General features: G+C 37.7%; 1 protein-coding gene across 1 annotated transcript; it reads right to left on the bottom strand.

Moving 5' to 3' along the window:
* Nucleotides 1–12,705: 12,705 nt before the first annotated feature.
* LOC145108616 (cytochrome c) lies at nucleotides 12,706–15,736 on the bottom strand. The gene is made up of 3 exons (XM_079045656.1): nucleotides 15,491–15,736; nucleotides 14,031–14,164; nucleotides 12,706–13,017 (listed from the first exon to the last, which is right to left on the bottom strand). The coding sequence occupies exons 1-3, from the start codon at nucleotides 15,600–15,602 to the stop codon at nucleotides 12,925–12,927; spliced, it is 339 nt and encodes a 112-aa protein (XP_078901782.1). The 5' UTR covers nucleotides 15,603–15,736; the 3' UTR covers nucleotides 12,706–12,924.
* Between the last annotated feature and the right edge of the window lie 6,912 nt (nucleotides 15,737–22,648).

Genomic DNA, 22,648 nt, shown 5'->3' with positions numbered 1-22,648 from the left:
GGCTTAGGGGGGGTTTTTGGGGGCTAGAGAGAGAGTTTAGAGAGAGAAAAGAGGTTGGAATGGTGTGAAGAATGAGGGAACCTGGCACCTCTATTTATAGGCTGCCAGACAGCTAGACTCGCTGAGTTGGGTCACTGACTCGCCGATTCAGTGCCATGTGTCATCATCTGATGGCTTTTCTTGGGGAGAAAGCAACGGCTGTGATCGCGCCACGTCGCCAAAACTCGCACAGCATCCTCCCGACTTAGAAAAATCATAACTCTCGCATACGAGCTCCGTTTTTGACGTTATTTATATCCACGTGTAGGTAAAAACAAGATCTACAACTTTCATTTAGACTCTGTCGGCTAATTCTCAACCGATCTTAAATTTAACAGTAGGAGGATATTATATTGTTAAATGTCCGCGTAAAATTCATAACTTCTACATACGGACTCCGTTTTCGTCTGTCTTTTTATCGTTGAGTTCCTATTAATGAGATCTTCAACTCTCATTTAGGTCACGTAGGCCAAAAACCGCTCGAACTAAAATTCGAGTTTCGGGTCGTGCACTCCTATACCAAATCTTAGAAAATTCATAACTTCCTCATACGAAGTCAGATTTGGGCGTTCTTTTTTTTGTATGTTCTCGTTTTAATGTATACTACAACTTTTGTTTAGATTACTAAGGCTAAAAACTCCTCTATCATAAATTCACTATTTACGTCTCCCGGTGTCGTGCCGGTTTTGCCGTAAAACTTCGACGAGCCATAACTTCTTCGTTATAACTCGGATTCCGGTGTTCTTTATATGTACGGAACCCTTGTAACATATACTAATACTTGGTTAAGATTATTCCTTCTAAATAATCTTGCATCAAAAACTCATTTTTGATGCTCATTGTGCCACACCCCCAGTCATCGGCGGAAACACCGGGTGGTGTAACGTCATTCTTCGTATCACAGTTATATAACATACATTGAACAGTACCAAAGAAAATACATACCTTTATTGATAATTGAAAGTTACATAACTGTTTTTCTAGAACTTATTACATAATATCCGACTATGGCATACTTCTTAATGAACAGAAAGGTAATAGTAAAACTTCTCCTGTTCGAATACATACCAGCTTTTCAAGTTCCTGAAAACACATGCATTTTAAAATACGTCAACATAAAGTTGGTGAGTCCACAGGTTTTGACTCCATATAAAAATAATACATTTTCCACGTTCAAAAGTATAGTTTTGAAAGTATCATTTTGACTCTCCAACATTTAGTATGTATATTATGTTTAATAGTTTACTTATCAATTAAGTATTATACCTAAACATTCCTTAAACCTAAGGTATAAGTAGGGGGAAACTTATACTTAACATTAATACTTGTATACGACAAAGTATAATGTTTCTAACAATTTGCTACCATGAGCCTGTAACCGCTGCTATGACATAATACCTCTGATAAAACACACTCATGATTTCCATGAGAAATAACACACTCATGATTTCCATGAGAAACAACACTCATGATTTCCATGAGAACAACACCGTACGCTTCATCGACGCCGGAACAATAACAAGTAAAATGATAGTTCGTCACTTCCTTATGGTTGACTGTAGCTAACAATCACAAGTGGGGTGGTCAACCCGTATACTAATTATACACGACTTCCTCGCTCACACGGGATTAACGGTTACAGTTCAGAGGATTTCCGCTAAGATCTCCAATCTTAGTTGATGAATACAATTACTCATGTAGACTTCGACGGCTTCCTATAGCTCTAACAACAAAAGCATTTTCATGTCTAAAACCCTAAGTTACTAGACTATGCTTTTAAACAGTACTCCTAACTTCATAACATTTAGGCAGTATAACAGCTATAACTTGAAGTAAAACCAGGTTTTATCTTGACATAAAACCAATAAAAACAACAACATATAACATACCAAGTTTTATCTTGTCATAAAACTAACAATAACAACATACTTTATAAATTAACATATAGAACTTCCGAATATAACTTCGGAACTATATCGCACACAACATATATATAGAATCCTAAGTATAACTCAAGATCTACATTAGTATAATAACATGCTAACAAGTTGATAATAGTTGTATATGTTCAAAATATTATATTTAAACAACTATATCCTGGTTATTATAACTATCTACGTTGATACTAATATACTATCATATAGACATAATAATAACGTATATACAATATTTAGCATGCGTTTTCCCCCAAAATATTAGAAAGTGGGGTCGTGAAACTCACCCTAGTAGCGTGATTTTATGTAATCTAAGCAGAAGCGGTCAGCGTACGAGGTCGTCGGGGCTCGGGATGCAAGAGGGCTTCAGCAAATGAGAGAAAGGGAAGAAGTTCAGGTGTAGGAATAGCTGAAGTCGGACCTGCTATTTATAGGAAGGATTTTGGACCCTCACGTCGTGAGTTTTATAGGACTCACGTCGTGAGTCAAGCATGATCATCTCGTAGACTTGCCATTTGCGTCCCTAGCTTCGGATGGTGTCCCTTTGACTCCTCACGACGTGAATCAATCCTTGTTCACGTTGTGAGTTTGGATCTTATCCTCTCGTAGCCTTGTCACACTTTCTAGATTCCGAGATGTGGCAAAATGACTCCTCACCTCGTGAACATCTATGCTCACCTCGTGAGTTCAGTCAGATTAGGGTTTCTGACAGCTGTATCTTCGGAAGGTCGTAACTTTTGCATACAAACTCCGTTTTTGACGTTCTTTATATCCACGCGTAGGTATTTACGAGTACTACAATTCTCTTTTAGACTCCAATAGCTAATTCTAAGTCTATTTTAAATACATTTTATTATAGAGATTTATAGTGTTCGGTTTATCATAACTTCTTCATGCGAAGTCAGATTCAGACGTTCTCTATATTTTGGAATCGTATGGACGTATACTTTGAGTTGTATCATAAAGAAAGTTCATATTTGTATTAGAATTTATCATGAACTACATAGCACTCTTATCACATTACTAGTTTAACAAAATCACATTACATGATTGGCATAATCACATGTGATTGTCTATTGACCTATTTTGACTGGTGTTACACATTGTCTCTAAATTGACTAGCCCGGATCTACGGGCGTTACACCATTTTCTTTTACTGCCAATATAAAGCTAGGCTAGTTGTGAAGGGTTACACTCTGACTCAAGGATTTGGTTATGAGGAAACCTTCTCACCAGTGGCCAAGATAAAGTCTATTAGAATATTACTTGTCATAGCAGCTTTCTTTGATTATGAAATATGGCAAATAGATGTGAAGAGTGCTTTCCGTAACAAGAAATTGGAAGAGGATGTCTACATGGAAGATGGCACAACCTGAGGGCTTCATTGATTTAACATATCCTAGTAGAGTGTGCAAGCTTGAGAGGTCTATTTATGGACTCAAACAAGCATCACGAAGCTGGAATCTTTTCTTTAATGAAAAGTTCAAAGAATTTGGATTTTCTAGAAGTGAGGATCAGTCTTGTGTATATGACAAAGCCAGTTAGAGTAACGTGGTCTTATTAGTATTGTATGTTGATGACATACTCCTTACAGGAAATGATATTCCAACCTTGAAGAGTGTCAAAACTTGGCTTAGGAAATGTTTCACTATGAAGGACCTAGGAGAGGCAACTTATATACTAGGAATTAGGATCTATAGAGCTATTAGGATCTAAACGTCTAATTAGACTGAATAATGTTTTGAAAAGATTTAAAATGAAAGATTCTAAGAAAATGCATTTACCCATGCAACATGGCATTAGATTGAGCAAGGATCAATCACCCAGTACGTCTGGGGAAATGGAAAGGATGATTTGAGTCCTATATGCTTTTTTCTATAGGATCGATCATGTATGTCATGACATGTACTAGACCTGATATCTCATATGCTCTAAGCATGGTGATTAGATATCAAGAGAATCCTGGCGATAGTGATTGGACGGCCATGTACTAGACCTGAAATGAACTAAGGATATGTTCTTGGTATATGGTGGAAAAGAAGAGTTGAGAGTTATATGGTATTTAGATGCAAGATAATCCTGGTGATAGTGATTGGACGGCCATGGAGAAGATCATCAAGTATCTAAAATGAACTAAGGATATGTTCTTGGTATATGGTGGAAAAGAAGATTTGAGAGTTATATGGTATTTAGATGCAAGTTTCCAGACTGACAGGTACAACTCATGCTCACAATCAGGTTGGGTGTTTATGCTGAATGGAGGGTTGTTACATGGAAAAGTTCCAAACAGAATATGGTACCAGACTCAACATGAGATTCGGAGTATATTGCAGCATGTGAAACAGCACAGGAGGCTACATGGTTAAATAACTTCATTGGTGATCTAAGAGGTATACCAAGCATCAAAGAGCCTATAGAGATCTATTGTGATAGCAAGGGTGCAGTCTCCTTAACTAAAGATCCCAAGGTCCATGGTAATTAAAGACACATACTGAGAAAGTATCATTATGTTCGACATATAGTGGAAGGCGGATACATCGTCGTGAATAGGGTATCCTCTGAGGAGGATCATGTTGATCCATTCACGAAACCACTATCAAGAGAGAAACATGATGGTCATGCGATGACCATTATAATGAGGCTAGATAGTGATTGGATGTAATAATTTAGTTGTTGGTTTGAATTATGATGAAACATATAACCAATATGAATTATAACCATTTTGATGTAGAAACTCCTTGTAAGTTAAGTTACACTTACTAGGCTTTTAAGTATAACTGATACCTCTATTCATAGTCATTATTATGAATGTGTAAATAATATTTATCATTAATTCCTGTCATAATGTTGATGGATCTACTTATGGGAAATGTGACTAGAATGGTCATGTTGGCTTAGTTGTTGGATTTCAGAACGGCTATACGTCGAAATGGTCTTGCCTCCCAACTGTCCTGCCTGGCTGATCCTTATTTGATAGAACTATAGGTATTCATTGGGATTAGTGATAGGTTTATCCTATATTTGCAAATTCCCATAGGATCTAATAAACTATAGTAATATAGGTTAATCATTTTTGGAGTGCTACTCGTTACGCGAAGTGCTCGGTTAACTGTTTATCCCATGAGAAACTGTCCAGGTGAGTTCATCTCACTATATTGTATAATCTAGATTGTATCCATTGTATGTTAGGATATAGTTTCTTGTAGTATACACTTAAGCAATTAGGCTAGATAGTTTCTTGTAATGTTGGAATATTGCTTGCTCTATGTGTTAATGTATTATGTGGGAGTTGAGGGCGAACCAACTTCGTGCTGAAGGCCAATAGACGCAGGCGGACTAGCTTTATGCTAAAGGCCAAGGTGCGGACCAGCTATATGTTGTAGGCAAAATGGGGCGGACCAGCTATATGTTGAAGGCCAAGGGGTGGACCAACTATATATTGAAAGACATTATGTGTATGTGTTGTATATATGTTGTGGTATGGAATATTTTGAAAGAATTCTCTAAGCCTCGGCTTACAGTTGTTGAAAAACTACTTTACAGGTTGTTCATTTGACCGTGGAAAGGTTCACGCATGACTGTATCTATATCGAAGCATCAATAAAGTTTTATAAGACTTCCATTGAAACATTCTTTTATAATTAATCATGTAATAATGGCTGTAATGTTTTGTGTAAGACATATATTTTAATAAATAAAAATGAAAAAAAAATTACCTTGAAATTTGGGGACGTTACAATAAAATTTGATAAACATTAATAACAAGAAGTTATATATATATATATATATATATATATATATATATATATATATATATATATATATATATATATTGTAACATCCCAATTTTCAAGACCAAAAACTTTGTTTTTAATTAAGTAACTTATAAAATTGTTTACTGAAAAACATCATCGAATCATATCATTTCATAAAACCATAGTCACATGTCTCAAAACCATATCATAAAATAGTAACAATGTCAGAGTATAATCCCAAGAATCTCATAATGCGGAAATCCTGTGTGTGTGATGCGTTGCTACCGTGTCGGCTCCTTCCCCTTCGAAGAAGAGGTACCTGAAAACAAAACTGAAAACTGTAAGCACAAAGCTTAGTGAGTTCCCCCATCATACCACATACCATATATAACACATACAATCTAACATATCTGGGTACCACCCCTTCGGTCTCTTTCAACCGGTAACTTGCCTAGCATATCAGGGTGCTAGCCTACCCCTTCGATCCTGTCGACCGGTACCTAGCCTAGCATATGAGGGTGCTGGCCTACCCCTTTGGTCCTGTCGACCGGTACCGGGGTCAATTTCACCCCCTACTTCTACCACATAGCATCCTAGTGCATAACATATAAATCATGTACCGCCTAGCTTATTCGGGTGCTGGCATACCCCTTCGGCCCTATCGACCGGTATTAGGGTCTATCCTACCCTTTCTATCATTATCACATATCATCATAGCATACCAATACATAAGCATAACATACCAGATAATTATCACAAAGACAATCATCTAACAAACATCTCCTACTAGTGGGTCGGCATTGTGGCCTTAGACCCACTCCTACTGTAAGGTAACTCACCTCAATGTCGTGAAGTGTCTGAACTGTCCTCGATGATGGGATCAACTCCTCTCAAACTCCTATACATAACAACCTTCCTTAATTACCATTTCATACTCTTGAACCTTTCAAGGGTCAACTCAGTTCATAGTCAAAGTCAAGGTCAACACCCTGGTCAAAGTCAACCTTTGGTCAAATTCAACATCTGGTTGACTCAACTCGTCGGGTTGGTCCACCAACTCGTCGAGTTCCATAATCCACAAAATATTAGAACTTCGATCCTACTCGTCGAGTCTTTCAAGAACTCGCCAAGTTCTCCTTCATATAGAATTGGGACCTTTTTGCTCTTGACTCGCCGAGCTCGTCCATGAACTCGTCGAGTCCTTCTTCATACAAGTTGAAGTGTTTAGCCCTTGACTCGCCGATTTCTTCCTTGAACTCGTCGAGTTCTTCTTCTTATTAGTTGGGACATTGCCTTGAACTCGCCGAGTTCATCCTTGAACTCGTCGAGTTCTTTGATCTTCAAGTCCATATTCACGTCCATCTTTGTTAAGCCCTCTTCTAGACTCAACCAGATCGATCAGAAACAGAAAAGGTTGGGGAACCATAACCCGACTCGCCGAGTCCTATGAGCGACTCGCCGAGTCCCCCAAAGTCCAAGTCTACTAAGTCGATTTCAGTCGGGCTTAATGTATCCAGAACATAGATCTGACCTCCTAGGATCGATATAACACGTAAAGTTACAAACTTTACGTGCATGCATGGTTTAACTAGCTCATAAGGACCCAAAATGAAGTCTACAAAGTGCATGGGACTCCCATGGCCATAAAGTTGGCATGTCACACCCCCAAACCAAAATGGCGGAAACATTCGGGAGCGGAGGACGTCATGTACAGTATCATAACAATGCACAATAGTAAAACAAGCAACAACATCATCCATTGCATTAATAATATAATTTAATACAAGTGTGTTCTGTGTGTAGTTTGGAAGACACCAAAATATGAATCGAAATAAAAGACGAGTCTCGAATGTGCTCCGTCTTCTCAAAACCTGGTCCAGTGTACCTGTCTACTGGTGACCTGAGAATACAAGTTATTTTGAAAGAGTAGATCAGCATTTAAGCTGGTGAGTTCATAAGTATTTTAATGTCAATGTTTGTATAAGTTTGATGAAAGTGTTTGTAAGTGTTTGATGTAAATGTTTGTAAGTGTTTGATGTAAATGTTTGTATAGTTCCTAGAAAATCCTATATTTTCTACTAAATTGGAAAGTAGTCTTCTACCAAGACCCGTCTGTTCTTTGTGTTTGTTCTTTTGTAAAAGTGAGTGTTTTTCCCAAGTATGACTATCATTACCAGAAAATAGTTTACATTACCGTTTATGTGAGAAGATCACTATATGAATGTAATGGGAAAATGAAGATGTACAGTAGTATTGTATAAAGTAACTACAGATGTACTAACTACCTTAAAACCAGTTGTTTAATTAAGGTAAAATGTGATGAGATTATAACCATACTTGATCGACTAGTAAAACACGACGTTCAAAGATGTCGAAATGGTATGAAATTCGTCACCCGTAGACCTGCAGGTCCCAATGTAGCTAGCAGCAAGGTGTAGGATGGTCAATCCCGTATAGATCTATACACAAATTCACGCTCTCCCTCCAAGAGACTCTGGTTACAAAACGTGACATAGCAGTATATTGCCATGCCATGAAGTAGTGGCTCACATTAATGTTATATTGTTCTTGTATTAGTGTAGTATGTTCCTTCTGATCTAGTGTATAGTATGTTCCTTCTGTTCTAGTGTATAGTATGTTCTTTCTGTTCTAGTGTATAGTATGTTCTTTCTGTTCTTGTTATAGTATGTTTGAACTGACTCATGTATGAACTGACTTTTGTAAGTTTCATTGTTCTAGAAATAGTGAGTAGTAATCCTCTAAACTATACCTATTATAGTTTACTAATACTGTTGTTTGAATGACTGATCATCTTTGTACACCTTTGCTACCCAAAGGTATTGAACTGATTGGAAGAACTTTTATGTCTACATACATATACATAATATATAACTAAGATTCAAACGACACTCGGACAAACAACTGATACCCTAAGTCCACAACAAAACAAGGAACAGGAAATAAAGCGAGTTACCAGTCCTAAGCCCTTTCAACCTTATTTATATAACTATATCTATATAGACATGATTTTGACAATATATAAGTTTAAAAGATTTTTGTAAAACGATAAAGAGTTTATCATATAAAAGATTTTTGAAGTTCTTAAGAAATCCTTTTTGTTTGATAGTTATAAATCGCATGTGATTGATACTATAACTATATTGTTTTCTACTTGTATTCCCCCCATAAAAGCATTTAAAATCATTAAAAGATAAGTTTAGGGGTATGAACTCACCTGTAGTGAGTGATTCGAATGTAAGATCGATTAGGATGCTAAGTATGCCAAGTGAAGTCTTGAGCACAAACGGATCCTATTAAGAATATAATGACACATATATGTATATAATTAGTGTATATAACAACTAATCCTATTAAGAATATAATGACACATATATGTATATAATTAGTGTATATAACAACTAATCATGTAAGGGAACAACCTTAGGGACTAGGAAACACTTGGAATGAAGTGTCGTCACAATCACATATGATTGTATAAAGGGTGTTCACGGCCACACAAGGGTGTGTTTACGGCCAAGGGGTGTTCACGGCCAAGGATTTTACGGCCAACACATGAACTTGAAGGGTTTACGGCTATGGCACGGCCACCTCATGAACTAAGAAGGGTTTACGGCCCCAAGAAGGGTTTACGGTCGTAAACTCTTGAAGTTTATGCACAAAGTGTTTGTTTCATGGCTAGGAATCAAGTGTTTCTTATGGATAACTAGATGATAGAAGAGATACTCACACTTTGGAGGTCTTTAGGGTGTTTACGGCCCAAGAAACTAGTATGTGTTCTTGGTGTTCTTGATGAAAAGGATGATGATTTGAAGATCTAACCCAAAAGAGTTGAATTCATGGATGAAATCAAAGGGTTTAATAAGATCAAGAAAGATATTAAGAAACAATGGAAGAATCACTTACAATATTGAAGAGAAATGGAAGTGTTCTTGATGATACTCGAGAGAGGAAATGAGTGTTCTTGACTTGAAGATGTGAGTAGTGAAGTAATAATGAAGGAAGTATATGATATGGGAAAGGGTTCACGGCTGCCAAGAGTTTACAGTCGTAAACTCTAGTTTGCGGCCGTAAACTCCTTGTGATGGAGTTTCCGGCTCGAATGCAACACGATGAACTTTAGTTAACGCATCCTAACACACAATCCTTGAATGTACTAGGCTTAGAACACTCAAATAGACCCTTAACAATGTTAAAAGATAGCAGAAACAAGTCTGACTTTTGATTGAATTGATTGGCCTTTACAAGATAGAAATTTCGGGTTGTCACATGGCACATTTATGCCATGGGAACCCTTAAAGGTTCAAGATCTGAAGTACAACCCGATTGATACACACAATCCCGAATATGGCTTCACTAAGACTTAGAAAATGTAGAAAATAACCCTAAATGGAGATCTAAGAAATGAATAGTCAAGGTATCAGCTTTATACCTCAACTGAGTTGGAAATGTGCCAAAACCTCTGGATCTACTTGCTTTCTCTTGATCTCCCAAGCCTCATCCTTCTTCTCAAGCTTCAAAAACACACAAATGGCACAAAAGGCTCAAGAACACTCAATATTCGATTAGGGTTTCGTGAAGGGAGTCTGAGGGCGATGGAGGCTGGAGTGGAGACCCTATAAGTTGTTTAAATATGGTGCAAACCCTCAAATTTAGGGTTTCATCCAGACAGATCTACTCGTCGAGTAGATTCTTCCGCCCGCGTCCCAAAATTCGCATCTACTCGACGAGTTGGGGCCTCCAACTCGTCGAGTCCCAGAGTAAAAATGCGAAAACTTATATTAAAAATACGTACCGGGAATCGGGCGTTATATATATATATATATATATATATATATATATATATATATATATATATATATATATATATATATATATATATATATATATATATATATATATATATAAACAGTAGTGTTAAAATAAAAACTAAAATTTTTAGGAAAAAAATGAAACTAAACATATTTGGTAAATATTATTGAAACTACACCTCTCTAGTAAATAAAATTCTAAACAACACTTATTTGATAAAAACTCCTTGAATACTTATCAAGCAGAAAAAAATTGTTTTTTATAGCTTAGGTAACTTTTATTTGCTTCTTTTTATGCAATTAATAGAAATGTTGTGAATTAGTTATACACTCACATTCTAGTTGGGTTTTTTCTAGAAAATCAAATGTCTTGTTCCATTCTTCCTTTTATGAATAAAACAAGCAACCCTATAAAAATGGAACGGGTTTTGACCATAATTCGATCCAAACTCGTAAGAATCGTAGGGGTTTAGATCTTATTTTTTTGATTTGTTTGCCTATTAACGATCCTCATACCCCCGCTAACCCTTTTATTAAAAGGGTTGGTATATCGATCCGCTCTATTTATAAACCGTCAAGGAAAAACTACTACAGTTTTAGTCTATAATTTTCCCAATTGTGTGTTTTTAATTATGTGTCCAAATATCAAACTAGATTTGATGGCTACACAAGTCTAGCTACCTTCGAAAAAACATCTTAAGTGAACTCTTAAAGTCGCTTAATTTATTTTACTTAAAATAACTTAGGTGTTGTTTGTTTTTTAGCTGCAAATCTTTTTGACATCTTCTGTATGCGTCGTACAGACCACGCGCGGACATTAGTCTTCATAGACTGTTTGTTTTTCTAAATATTGCAGATCTTAAAAGGTCTGTGCGTCTTCTTCTTGGCAAGCTAGAGTCTTCTAACATCTTCAGACATCTTCAACGACACAAAATGACCTTTGTGACAAATTTATAAATGAAGATTTAATTAAAATAATAGTCGTTGAATCTGTTTATATAGATATGAAAAAAAAAATCATAATATTAATTTATATTTTTTATGCCAACTTTTATAAAAGATTATTAAATACAGTATCATACATTTTTTTGAAAAAATAGTTATGGTCAGTATTTAATTGATTTCATTAAAAAGTAAATTGAATTTTTTTTCATTTTAAAATCGAAGTTTATTTCCATCCATTTAATGTGTTAAATTCTTTAATCACTAATTACAATATTAATATATAATTTTGCGACCAAAGCTTGTCAGATTTTATCAAATATACACGTTAATTTATACTATTTTATTTTCACTTTTTATATAATAATATATGAAATTTGATCCACATTTGTTAATTATCTATAATAAAGTCATAAAAGTATTGAAAAGCTGTTTTTAAGTTAAAAAAAAAATTAATTTATTTTAGTGGTCTTTAATTTATTTTAGTAGTCTGCAGACGTTAAAAAACAAACAATTTTCAGACTGCAGACATTTGATCCACCTCTTTTACTGCAAACGCCTGCAGATATGCAAACGCCTGCAGATATTGTCCGTAGACTGCAAACATTTTGCATTAGAAAAAAACAAACACCTTAATATTGACATACATACTTCTATACAGTGAGTTCGGTTAAATTCTTGCGAGTGAGTTGAACGGTCAAATTCTTGAATTTTTTAGGACACATATCGATGTCTACATTATCTCAAGCGCGTTCGCTACAATAGATATTTATTTTATCTAAAAAAATGTTATTGTAATTATTAAGTAGAAATGTTATTTATGTTATATTTTATGGACAAATTTTTATAGAATGCATAATAATTTTTATAATCATAGTTTTGTAAATTAGTCGGGTTAATGCAACGGATAATCATTGATTCGATGGATAAAAGTATTTGTTCAAATATTCAAAAGTACAGAACATGTTTGGATCAGATTTTAATATTTATTAAAGAGTTTGAATCAAAGTTGATCTGGGTCTAACCGTAAACAAAAGAGTAACATTCTATGCTTATTTATGCGACAGCTTTGTAATTTTCTGGGACAATTATGAGATTATGTTTTATTTTATTTTTTTATCAAAGTATGCAACATAGTTACATAAGCAAGCATTTAACTTTATATAAAATGCACTAACTGAGGATAATAAAGATCAAAAACTATGATAAGTTAACAAACATTATATAGAATGATGATGAATAAGGCAATCTCTTGCCAAATGAATAAAGCAGTGCTCAAAATTTTAAGGAGCAATGAAAGATGATGAATGTCCTCTCCCCTTATTCTTCACAGAAAAGATAATCCAAATTTATCCCCTTATAACCAACCACCTCAAATCATCAAGAAAAAAACTTTAAAATGGTGTTAAAACATAAAAGAAAAAATTACGCAGTCGATGCCTTGAGGTATGCAATAAGATCTGCGCGCTCCTGTGGCTTTTTCAGTCCTGGGAAAACCATCTTTGTTCCGGGAATGTACTGCAGCATTAAAAATAAATAAATACCAATTATAGCATTCTACTTTGACATAAACATTCAGAAAAACCTTTTTAATGTGATATCATAAAAAAATACAAACAATCATTTGTTTATTATGGCATCTTAATTTCATTTCTCAACTTTATGATATCTTTTACTTCCTAAAAGAATAAAAAGGATAAGATAAACTATCAAAGTTTTTCTCACATGAAACAGTAGAAGTGGTCTTTGTCCAACAACTAAAAAAGTTTGGATTCCATCAAATTGTCCCTTTTCTTTAATTTTAGGGCAACTCTTTAAATAATAAAAATTAGGTTTTTCATTTGCATATTTTATATAATGTCATATGAAGAAATCATGTAGATACAATCTAGGACAACTATTTATATGAGGTCACATGGTCACACATGTAAAACCTAACTACATGTTAGCTCTACTTTTCCTCATCAGTTACATTATTAGCAAAGTAATATTCTATGACTCATTATATTCCATGAAACATGATCACGTTTGGTTGGCATCTTGGCTATTTTAATATTATATTTACATACCATGTATAGTTTTTAACTATACTCAATAATGTTTTAATTGTAATGAATAAAAAATAGAAAATTAAAACCTAATAAATATTCAATAAAACTTGAATAAAATCATGAGAAAGAATATATATCCTAGTTTTTTTTTTTTTTTAATATGTAATGAACTTGAAATCCTGACATTTTATATAAAACAATTATTATGAAAAGTTAAATTAATTTAAATGAGTTACATTGTAAATTTTCATTCAATCAACTACAGAATGGAATTTGCTAAAACTGAAAGGAATCAGATTTTTCAAAGAATTTCAGACAAAACAAACAGCTTATTTTTCAATCCAATGGAAATACTATTCTTTTCCTAATTCCATCATACCAAACACTAACTTAATCCATTGAAATTTGATTTGCATCTGTCAGATCAGATCAAAGAGGTTTTTAAAATCATAAATGAAAGAAATAGTAGTTATTATATACCTTCTTGGGGTTCAGCAGGTAGTCATACAATGTATTTTCCTCCCAATTGACAGCCTTGTTCTTGTTAGCAGCTGAATAAGAGTATCCAGCAGTGGTTCCAGACTGCCTTCCAAATAGTCCATTAAGATTGGGTCCTGCATAACCACAAGTCTCAACATATAGAGTAAAAAAAAATAATAATAATCCTTCTACATTCATTATCTCATATGAACTTATTAACAAATAACAATACGCTTAGATTCTGCTTCTTTTCTACTTGCCAGACTTCGATCAGAAACATGAGGTTACTTCTTTCTATAGACAACTTAAAAGAGAAAGACAGGAAAAGAAGGGGTTTCCAATTATGTACATGCACATGCTTTCATATATGTAAATATATAACATGTCCTTGGTAAGTCTAAACATGAAATTCATCAAGCAACTACTGTTGCAATCAGATGAAGACCCAGACTATAAGCATTGATTAAGAAGAACTGATTTCTATGTTAATAAACTCCTAGTCCTAGATGAATATTAAATTCATAAGCTTAATTTAAGAGCATACAAATTGTAAAACATCCAACAGACAATGTCTATAATGAAACACACCCAAGAGAGCCACAATAAGAAACAAAAATTTCCTTAACCACTCAAAATCTTGTTGCTTAACCTAACCATTAAGCATTTACCAGGATTAAAACAAACTAATCTTGCAATTTTGAAATTAGTTGAACATCAAATACAAAAGTCTGCCTTTTGCACAAGAATAGTATACGAACCCAAAATCATAAAGTTCAAAACAATCACATTCCTAAGCCAAAATTGATAATCATTAAGCTTTTGTGATCTATTTTTTAATTTCGGACTTTAAAAGATAATAATCCATTAAAATCAATGGCTCAAAACATCGAGGTATCATTTAGTTTACTTTTGAACTTTAAAATCTTTGAGCTGACTGCTTAAGTTAAAATTCGGACTACTGAAAATATAGGTCTTCAAACTGATTATAATTTGTGAGTAATCCAGGAAGGTTTTTTCCAGAAAACTGTGTAATCTTAAAGATCATATAAATCGACTTATGTAATAATCTGTCAATAAAATCGATCTCTTGTGTAAAAAATACTAGATCCGACGACAGGAATTTACACACCTCATCATCCGTGTAAAATGACTAAAATCTGTTTTGCTAAACTATAACTAATAAAACTTATCTATCAAATAGAAAATTTTAACCATGTCAGGATCAGTTTATAAACCAGACCACCACCAGCGATATTCAGAACGCTTACGAAACGACACACAAAATAGATATATCATCCGATCTAACATAGAGGATAGCAAATAACGTATTATACATGAAAACAACAACCGTTTAAAATAAAACTAACATGCACCGCATCATACTAAATAACTCTTCACCTTACGTGTATATTCGCAAACCATCAGATCTTAAACAACATAAAGAAAGAACGAGAGATAACCTTGTTTGTGTCCGGCGCCTTTCTCGACGGTGTGACATTGAGCGCATTTAGTCTTGAAGATCTTCTCGCCAGCGGTGGCGTTTCCGGCTGGAGCCTCCGCGAACGACGCCATCAATCTGTATAGATCGAATCACCGATGGTAGATTTCGTAAAAGTCGTGAGAGAAAGAGCGACGGAGAAAGAGCGAGAACAATTGGGGGTTTCAAAGGGCGGAGAATAGATGTGGTTTTTATGTATCGAAAAGAGAATTTTAGGGCAAAGAGTGGAAGGAGTCAAGTTGAACATGTGGTCAAATTTTGTGGGAGGCATAATTGAACGAGGGCGCGGTTTTCATTGGAACACGTAGTCACCGTTTATTAGTCAATAAAATAGGAGTAAAGTAGTGCTCGAATTTGAGATTTATGTTTAGCTTAATTTCTTTTTCGAAGTTTCTATATTGTTTTGATTTTTTTTTTTTTTTGGCAACGTCGGAATATATTAAAGTACGAAAAAATATTAGTAGGACATTAGAAATATAGTTAAAAAGAGGATTACAAATCTATTGACCAATCTAATAAAATCAAATTTGATCTATGTTTAATCTAATTAAAAGTTGTGAATTAACCCACTTGGGCCTTCCAAAGTAACCATAGAGGGCAGGGGCTTAATAAGGAAGAAGGTAGGTAGTAGGACATAACTAAAATTTTAATTTCATTTAGAATATATATACAAACAAAAATTGAAAACTACCTTTGAAAAAAACAAACAGAGTACCTACTTTAAGTTTGTTTTTTTTTTAAATGTTTTAGAAAACCATTTTAAAATGAGAAAAAAATAAGTTGCAAGGGGCAATTGTGTTGTCAAATATATATGATTAAACATAATATATAGTTTTTATAAAATAATAAGGTATTATCACTAATAATCAACTAGTTTTTCATTAAATCGTTCGGTTTTTTCAATTATATTTCAGTCGGTTTTTTAAAAAATTTAATTGATGGAGCCTAATCGATTTCTTCAGTTATATTTCATTAAATCGTATACGACCCGACCCGACCCCCCACAATTTTTGTTGATTTTTTTTCACCTTCACTTAATATGGGAACCATGTGATATTTTGTTCTAGATTCGTCACTGATATAGCACAGTACATCAGCGAACTCCTTCTTCCTCCCAATTACAAGCATAGTCGCATCTGAAAAACACATAACAATGGTCTCCTCCTCCCAATTACAGAAACAACAATAGGTGGAGGAGTTCACGGGAATACCTCTTCGAACTAGATTAACCGAAAACGAAATTTTATTTTTCAACAACTTCCAAACGAAGCAGATGACTTTGAGAAGGACTCATATAATCCAATAGAAATCATAATCTAATCCAACTTCACCAAGCTTCGCCACGATGGTCCTCAGTGAATTGACCGAAAACTCCCTCAAGTTATCCACCAACCATCTACATTTGTTATCGGCGCCTGAAAAAGTAAAATAACAACCAAGTTTTTAAAAGATCTTTCAATTGTTGAGTTTCTTGACCCTTCCTTATGTTCCTGCTCCAATCACTCGAGAAATAAGGCACCAAATCAGCCCCTAAATTAATTTTATTTGAGACCAAACACTCCCTATTGGCTTCAATAGCATAGAGATTGGGAAACTTCTCCCTTGAAGGAAGCATATCGCACCAACAATCCTTCCAGAAAATTGTTTTGTTACCCAAACGCACCACCCTACCAAAGAGACTTTCAAGTGAAATATCGAGCTCCTCAAAACCAGAGTTTATACTCGAGATACTAAGCCACACCCCCGAGATAATCTTCCTCGCCAAAGGCTTCCCATCCACTAAGCAAATGTTGTGCACGGTTTTGATACACCTAAACCACAAATCATTTTTACTAGATTTCATTCTCCACTACCACTTAGCAAGCAAAGAGAGATTTAGCGGGTTCAAGGAACCCACACCAATACCACCTTTATTATTAAGCTTAGCAACCAAACTCCAAGACACCCATCAAAATTTTCTTGTGTCCAAGCCCCCGCCCCATATAAATCTTCTCCTAATAAACTCAAGCAAAGAAATCATCTTTTGGAGCCCGAAATAAAGCAAAGTAATAGAGAGAGTGGGAGAGGCTATTTAGCACGGATCTCAAAAGAGCAAGCCTCCCACTAAAGGAACAGGTACTAGTTTTTCAATTGGTTAGCTTATTTTTAAACTTCTTAACAATCACATTCCAGTTTTTCCCAAGTTTCAAGTTGGCACCATTCGGGAGCCTGAGATACACAAACGGGAAAGAAGCGGGCTCACAATTCAAAAAGCTAGCAAGTCTATCCACCCCTACCTTTTTCCACCCCACACCATACACTTTGCTCTTAAAAATATTCACTTTAAGACCGAAAACAATAAAGCAGCACCTAAGGAGCTGATTGAGATTAATGAAATTCATCTTGGACCCCTCACCCATAAAAATAACTGTCATCGATATAAATAAGATGTGATATAGTGGGCTATTCGGGAGAGAGATACCACAAAAATGATGTCGAGCACAAACCGCTTCCATATAGACATAGAGATCTTCCATCGCGATAATAAATAAGAAAGGAGTTAACAGGTCTCCTTGCTAGAGATGGAAGCGGGGTCAATGAATACCAGGGAACCCAATCCCCGTCCCCTCCTTGAATCCTCATTCCAATCCCCATCGGGAAATATAAATGAACCCACATCCACACCTGTAAAATTCCGTTTAAAATAAAATAAATAATAAATCCTAAAAACCCCAAGATGTATTCTTATATTTTTATATTTTTATATTTTTATATATTTTATGTTGGCCCTAAATTCGTAATAAATTATTAGAGTATTAGCGCAAGAAGTTAAATGTCATATTTTTGAATATTGAGGGTTAAATGGTAACATTTGGACTTGTATTGAATAAAATTTTGGAAGCAGAGACTAAAGAGTAAAATATGGACTTGGATTGAAAAGAATAGAGGGGGGAGGGGCCGGAAGTGTCAAAAGCGGTATGAAGTTTGAATTGGAGAAGGGTTAAAACCCGTCACCCTCCTCTTGGCTTTCATGTAAACCCTAACCCTACATCACATTACAGCCACCACCCTTATACCCCCTACCTCCATCTGCCGCACCTCCTAGCCGTTGTTGAAGCCGGAAACCACCAAGCCGAAGCAGCCATCGTCTCCACTGCCGACAAAGACGAATAACCATGAACCGACGTCGAGTTAGTCGGGGAAGATCGGAAGAGCGAGGCTCGTGGGTAGGGATGTTATTTGAATAATAGGAGGAGGCTAAGTCGGGACGTTGAGCACGAAAGTTTATCCGACTTCATTGAGGTGAGTCTTCTCACTATACTGTACCTGGAAGGGTACCTATGTGTGACCGGAAGGTCTTATATGCTATGAGCTGTATGAGTTGTATGTTGTTATGTGATATGTATGTGTTATGTATGTTATGTACGATAAGGACCGGAAGGTCAAGATGATATGGACCGGAAGGTCAAGATGATATGGACCGGAAGGTCAAGTGGTTACGGACCGGAAGGTCGATACGGGTAGGACCGGAAGGTCTACCGGGATTCGGGACGGAAGTCCCCTGAGACACATGGATCGGAAGATCCTACAGAGTTATGGCCTGGAAAGGCGTATGTGTTGTATGTGGTATCTTGGGGAACTCACTAAGCATTTATGCTTACAGTTGTTATATTATGTGTTTCAGGTACTAGTGATGATCGCGGGAAGGCGTCGGCATGATCCGTACACACTTATAGAGTTTATGTTATTGAGATTCCGGGACATGTTTTATTATGACACAGTGGGTACATTATGTTTTGTGATTATCGTGTGATTGAAAGTATGATTTAAAAATGAAAAATTGTTTTGGAATTTTACGTCGTTACAAGTTGGTATCAGAGCCTTGGTTTGAGGGATTCGGGTGCATCTTCGGATGAATCTGAACTCAAACTGAGGAATTGAGAAAGTTTTTCATAAAATAAACAATTTTTTTTAGAGAGTAAAAGATTTTGAGAAAGGCAGAAGGAAGCAGTGTGTACGATCAGCCAGCGCTTGAACGGTGATTTCCCAAAATACCCTTACATTATGTGTTATGAGATATGTTATGATATGATATGCATGATAGAGTTGGCTAGGTATTCATATTAGGACTAGAGTGGCCTGATTTTGGGATGCCTTAGCCTAGGAAGGATTTTGCTGCTATGTGATGCTTGAGAGCGAGTAGGTAGCAGTGAGGAGCTGATGAGGGGTCTACCAAGGGTAGCCTATGCCAGTGAGATATAGTGTACTTGTGATCTGGGATCCAAGGATGAGGACTTAGGGTGAATACTGATGTGGTGTGAACGGTAGTATAGGGCCCGTACTACTGAAGACACCGGAGCAGTGCGCACTCTAAGTAAGAATCCTTTGGGTACTAAGGAACAAGTAGGGTTGAGTTATCGAGTGCAAGTATGCTCGAGCGAGTCTCTGATATTTTTTATGTTGTATTTGAGAGACATCATGGTTGGGACACGTCACAGACCTGAGCCGAGTGGCGTGAGTGACGAGGAGCTTCGTCAGATGATCCACGATGAGGTGGCAGCGGCGATTCGAGCTGAGATTCCGGAGATGTTTGGGTCTATCAAGACCACATTGATTGAGACTTTTGATGAGCGGTACGCAACGGTGACTGAGGCTGCTGCTGCTGCAGCTACTGCAGCTGTAGCTGCTGCCAGACCTCAGGGAGATGACTCGTTGTTGCTTCGAGAGTTCAGCAACACGAAGCCACCAGAGTTTGACGGGACGCAGGATCCGATCGCTGGGATGAGATGGATTTCTGATATCGAGGGATGCTTCTACACGTGTTCATGTCCGGAGCATCTGAGGGTACGGTTCGCGTTGAACCAGCTTCGCTTGGGAGCGAAGGATTGGTGGAAGTTCGTGACAGGGAGCTTCACTCTTGCAGAGATTTCAGCAGTGACCTGGGAGAGGTTCACCACCATGTTCAGAGACGAGTATGTTCCCCAGGTGGAGAGGAAACGGTTGGTTCGGGAGTTCTTGACCCTCAAGCAGGGTACTGATTCGGTTACTGTGGTTACCAAGAAGTTTCATGAGAGGGTGATGTTCTGCCCTGAGCAGGTGTCTACTGAGCAGGCACGCATGAGCCGGTATTTGGGCGTTTTGAGGAGGGATATTCGGGAGTCCGTGTCGAACTCGACCTACCAGACATTTGCTGAGCTCCAGGAAAATGGCCGGAAGAGGGAGATTGAGTTGGAGACTCAGGCCAGGGAGGAGGCCGAGTCTCAGAGGATGGATCGGCGGCCGGCACAGTCTCAGCCGACAGCCAAGTGGGCAAAGTCCGCTGATACGAGATCTGGAGGCCAGAAGGGCCGCACTTGTGGGAAGTGCGGCAAGGGACATGATGGGGTCTGTCGATCAGGTGCTTGCTACAAATGTGGCAAGGAGGGGCATATCGCCAAGGATTGCCCCAAGGGATTTATGGTTTGCTTTCATTACAACCAGACTGGCCATCGGAAGGCCGAGTGCCCGCAGTTACATCAGGGATCAGCACAGGGATTTGCCCCTGCTGCTAGGGTTACCGAGGTTCGGCCAGCGAAGGCCGAGGCACCGAAGGCTCGCGGGAGAGCTTTCCAGTTGACAGCGGAGGAGGTCCGCGCAGCGCCCGATGTAGTGGCTGGTATGTATTCTTATTTATTTATGCTGAGATGAGATATTGTGCTTATATAATGATATGCATAGGTACTTTTCTTGTGAGTTGTGTACCTGCCTTAGTGTTATTTGACTCGGGTGCGAGTCGATCATTTGTGTCGATAGCGTTTAGTCAACACATCAGTAGCAGACGAGAGGCGTTGAGTCGACCTCTGCGAGTTTCCATAGCTGACGAGCGAGCGGTGTATGCTACGGATGTGATACGAGGATGTGTACTCGAGATCTTCGGTGTTGAGTTCCCGATAGATCTGGTCCCGATAGCGATGGGGGACGTGTGTGTCATAGTGGGCATGGATTGGTTGAGCCGATTTGGGGCTGTTATAGACTGCGAGCGACAGTTGGTGACGATACGAGACCCTAGTGGGTGAGTACTTACGGTGTACGGCGAGGGTACCCGATGTGGGTCGGCGATTTGTTCGGCTGCCAGAGTGAGACAGAGTTTACAGCAGGGCTACAGCGGGTTTGTAGCCTATGTGATGGACGCACGAGAGGCCGCTGGGAGGCTAAGTTCGATGGATGACGTTCCGATAGTGCGTGAGTTCCCGGATGTTTTTCCCGAGGAGTTGTCGGGTGTGCCTCCCGAGAGGCAGGTAGAGTTCCGCATCGATTTGGTTCCGGGGGCAGCGCCTATCGCCAAGGCGCCTTATCGCCTTGCGCCGCCAGAGATGCAGGAGTTATCCTCGCAGCTTCAGGAGCTGCTGGGGAAGGGGTTTATTAGACCGAGTAGTTCCCCTTGGGGAGCACCGATCCTTTTTGTCAAGAAAAAGGATGGTTCACACCGGATGTGTATTGATTACCGGGAGTTGAACAAGTTGACGGTCAAGAACCGTTACCCATTACCGAGGATCGACGATTTGTTCGATCAGTTGCAGGGAGCGTCTTGGTTCTCCAAGATTGATCTGAGGTCTGGATATCATCAGATGAGAGTGCGCGATGAGGATATCCAGAAGACGGCGTTCAGGACTCGTTATGGGCATTACGAGTTCGTGGTGATGCCTTTCGGGCTCACCAATGCACCAGCAGCGTTCATGGATCTCATGAACAGGGTGTGTAGACCGATGTTGGATCGTTCGGTGATCGTGTTCATCGACGATATACTGGTGTATTCGAGATCTAAAGAGCAGCACGAGGAGCATCTGAGAGAGATCCTCGGGGTATTGAGGACGGAGAGGCTTTATGCCAAATTCTCCAAGTGCGAGTTCTGGTTAAGGGAGGTCCAGTTCTTGGGGCATCTCGTCAACCAGGATGGGATTTTGGTCGATCCGGCCAAGATTGAGGCAGTGATGAGTTGGGAGGTGCCGAGATCTCCCACCGAGATCAGGAGTTTCCTAGGATTGGCCGGTTACTATCGGAGATTTATCAGAGATTTCTCCAAGATCGTCGTGCCTCTCACCAGGTTGACCCGGAAGGGTGTTGCTTTTTCATGGGGTCCGGAGCAGCAGACCTCGTTTGA

Source organism: Lactuca virosa, chromosome 4 (assembly GCF_052849685.1).
Source record: "Lactuca virosa cultivar CGN04683 chromosome 4, Lactuca_virosa_CGN04683_v6, whole genome shotgun sequence".
Classification (NCBI taxonomy): Eukaryota; Viridiplantae; Streptophyta; class Magnoliopsida; order Asterales; family Asteraceae; genus Lactuca; species Lactuca virosa.
Note: the sequence above shows the minus strand (reverse complement) of the source record. Positions and strands in the feature narration are given on the sequence as shown.

Bases quoted from the DNA above. Each gene is read 5' to 3' on its own strand.
- LOC145108616 (XM_079045656.1), bottom strand. From the start codon at position 15,602: ATGGCGTCGTTCGCGGAGGCTCCAGCCGGAAACGCCACCGCTGGCGAG. The intron at 14,165-15,490 runs GTTATCTCTCGT...GTGGTTATGCAG, and splicing joins AGGCGCCGGACACAAACAAG to GACCCAATCTTAATGGACTA. The intron at 13,018-14,030 runs GTATATAATAAC...TTAATGCTGCAG, and splicing joins ACCTGCTGAACCCCAAGAAG to TACATTCCCGGAACAAAGAT.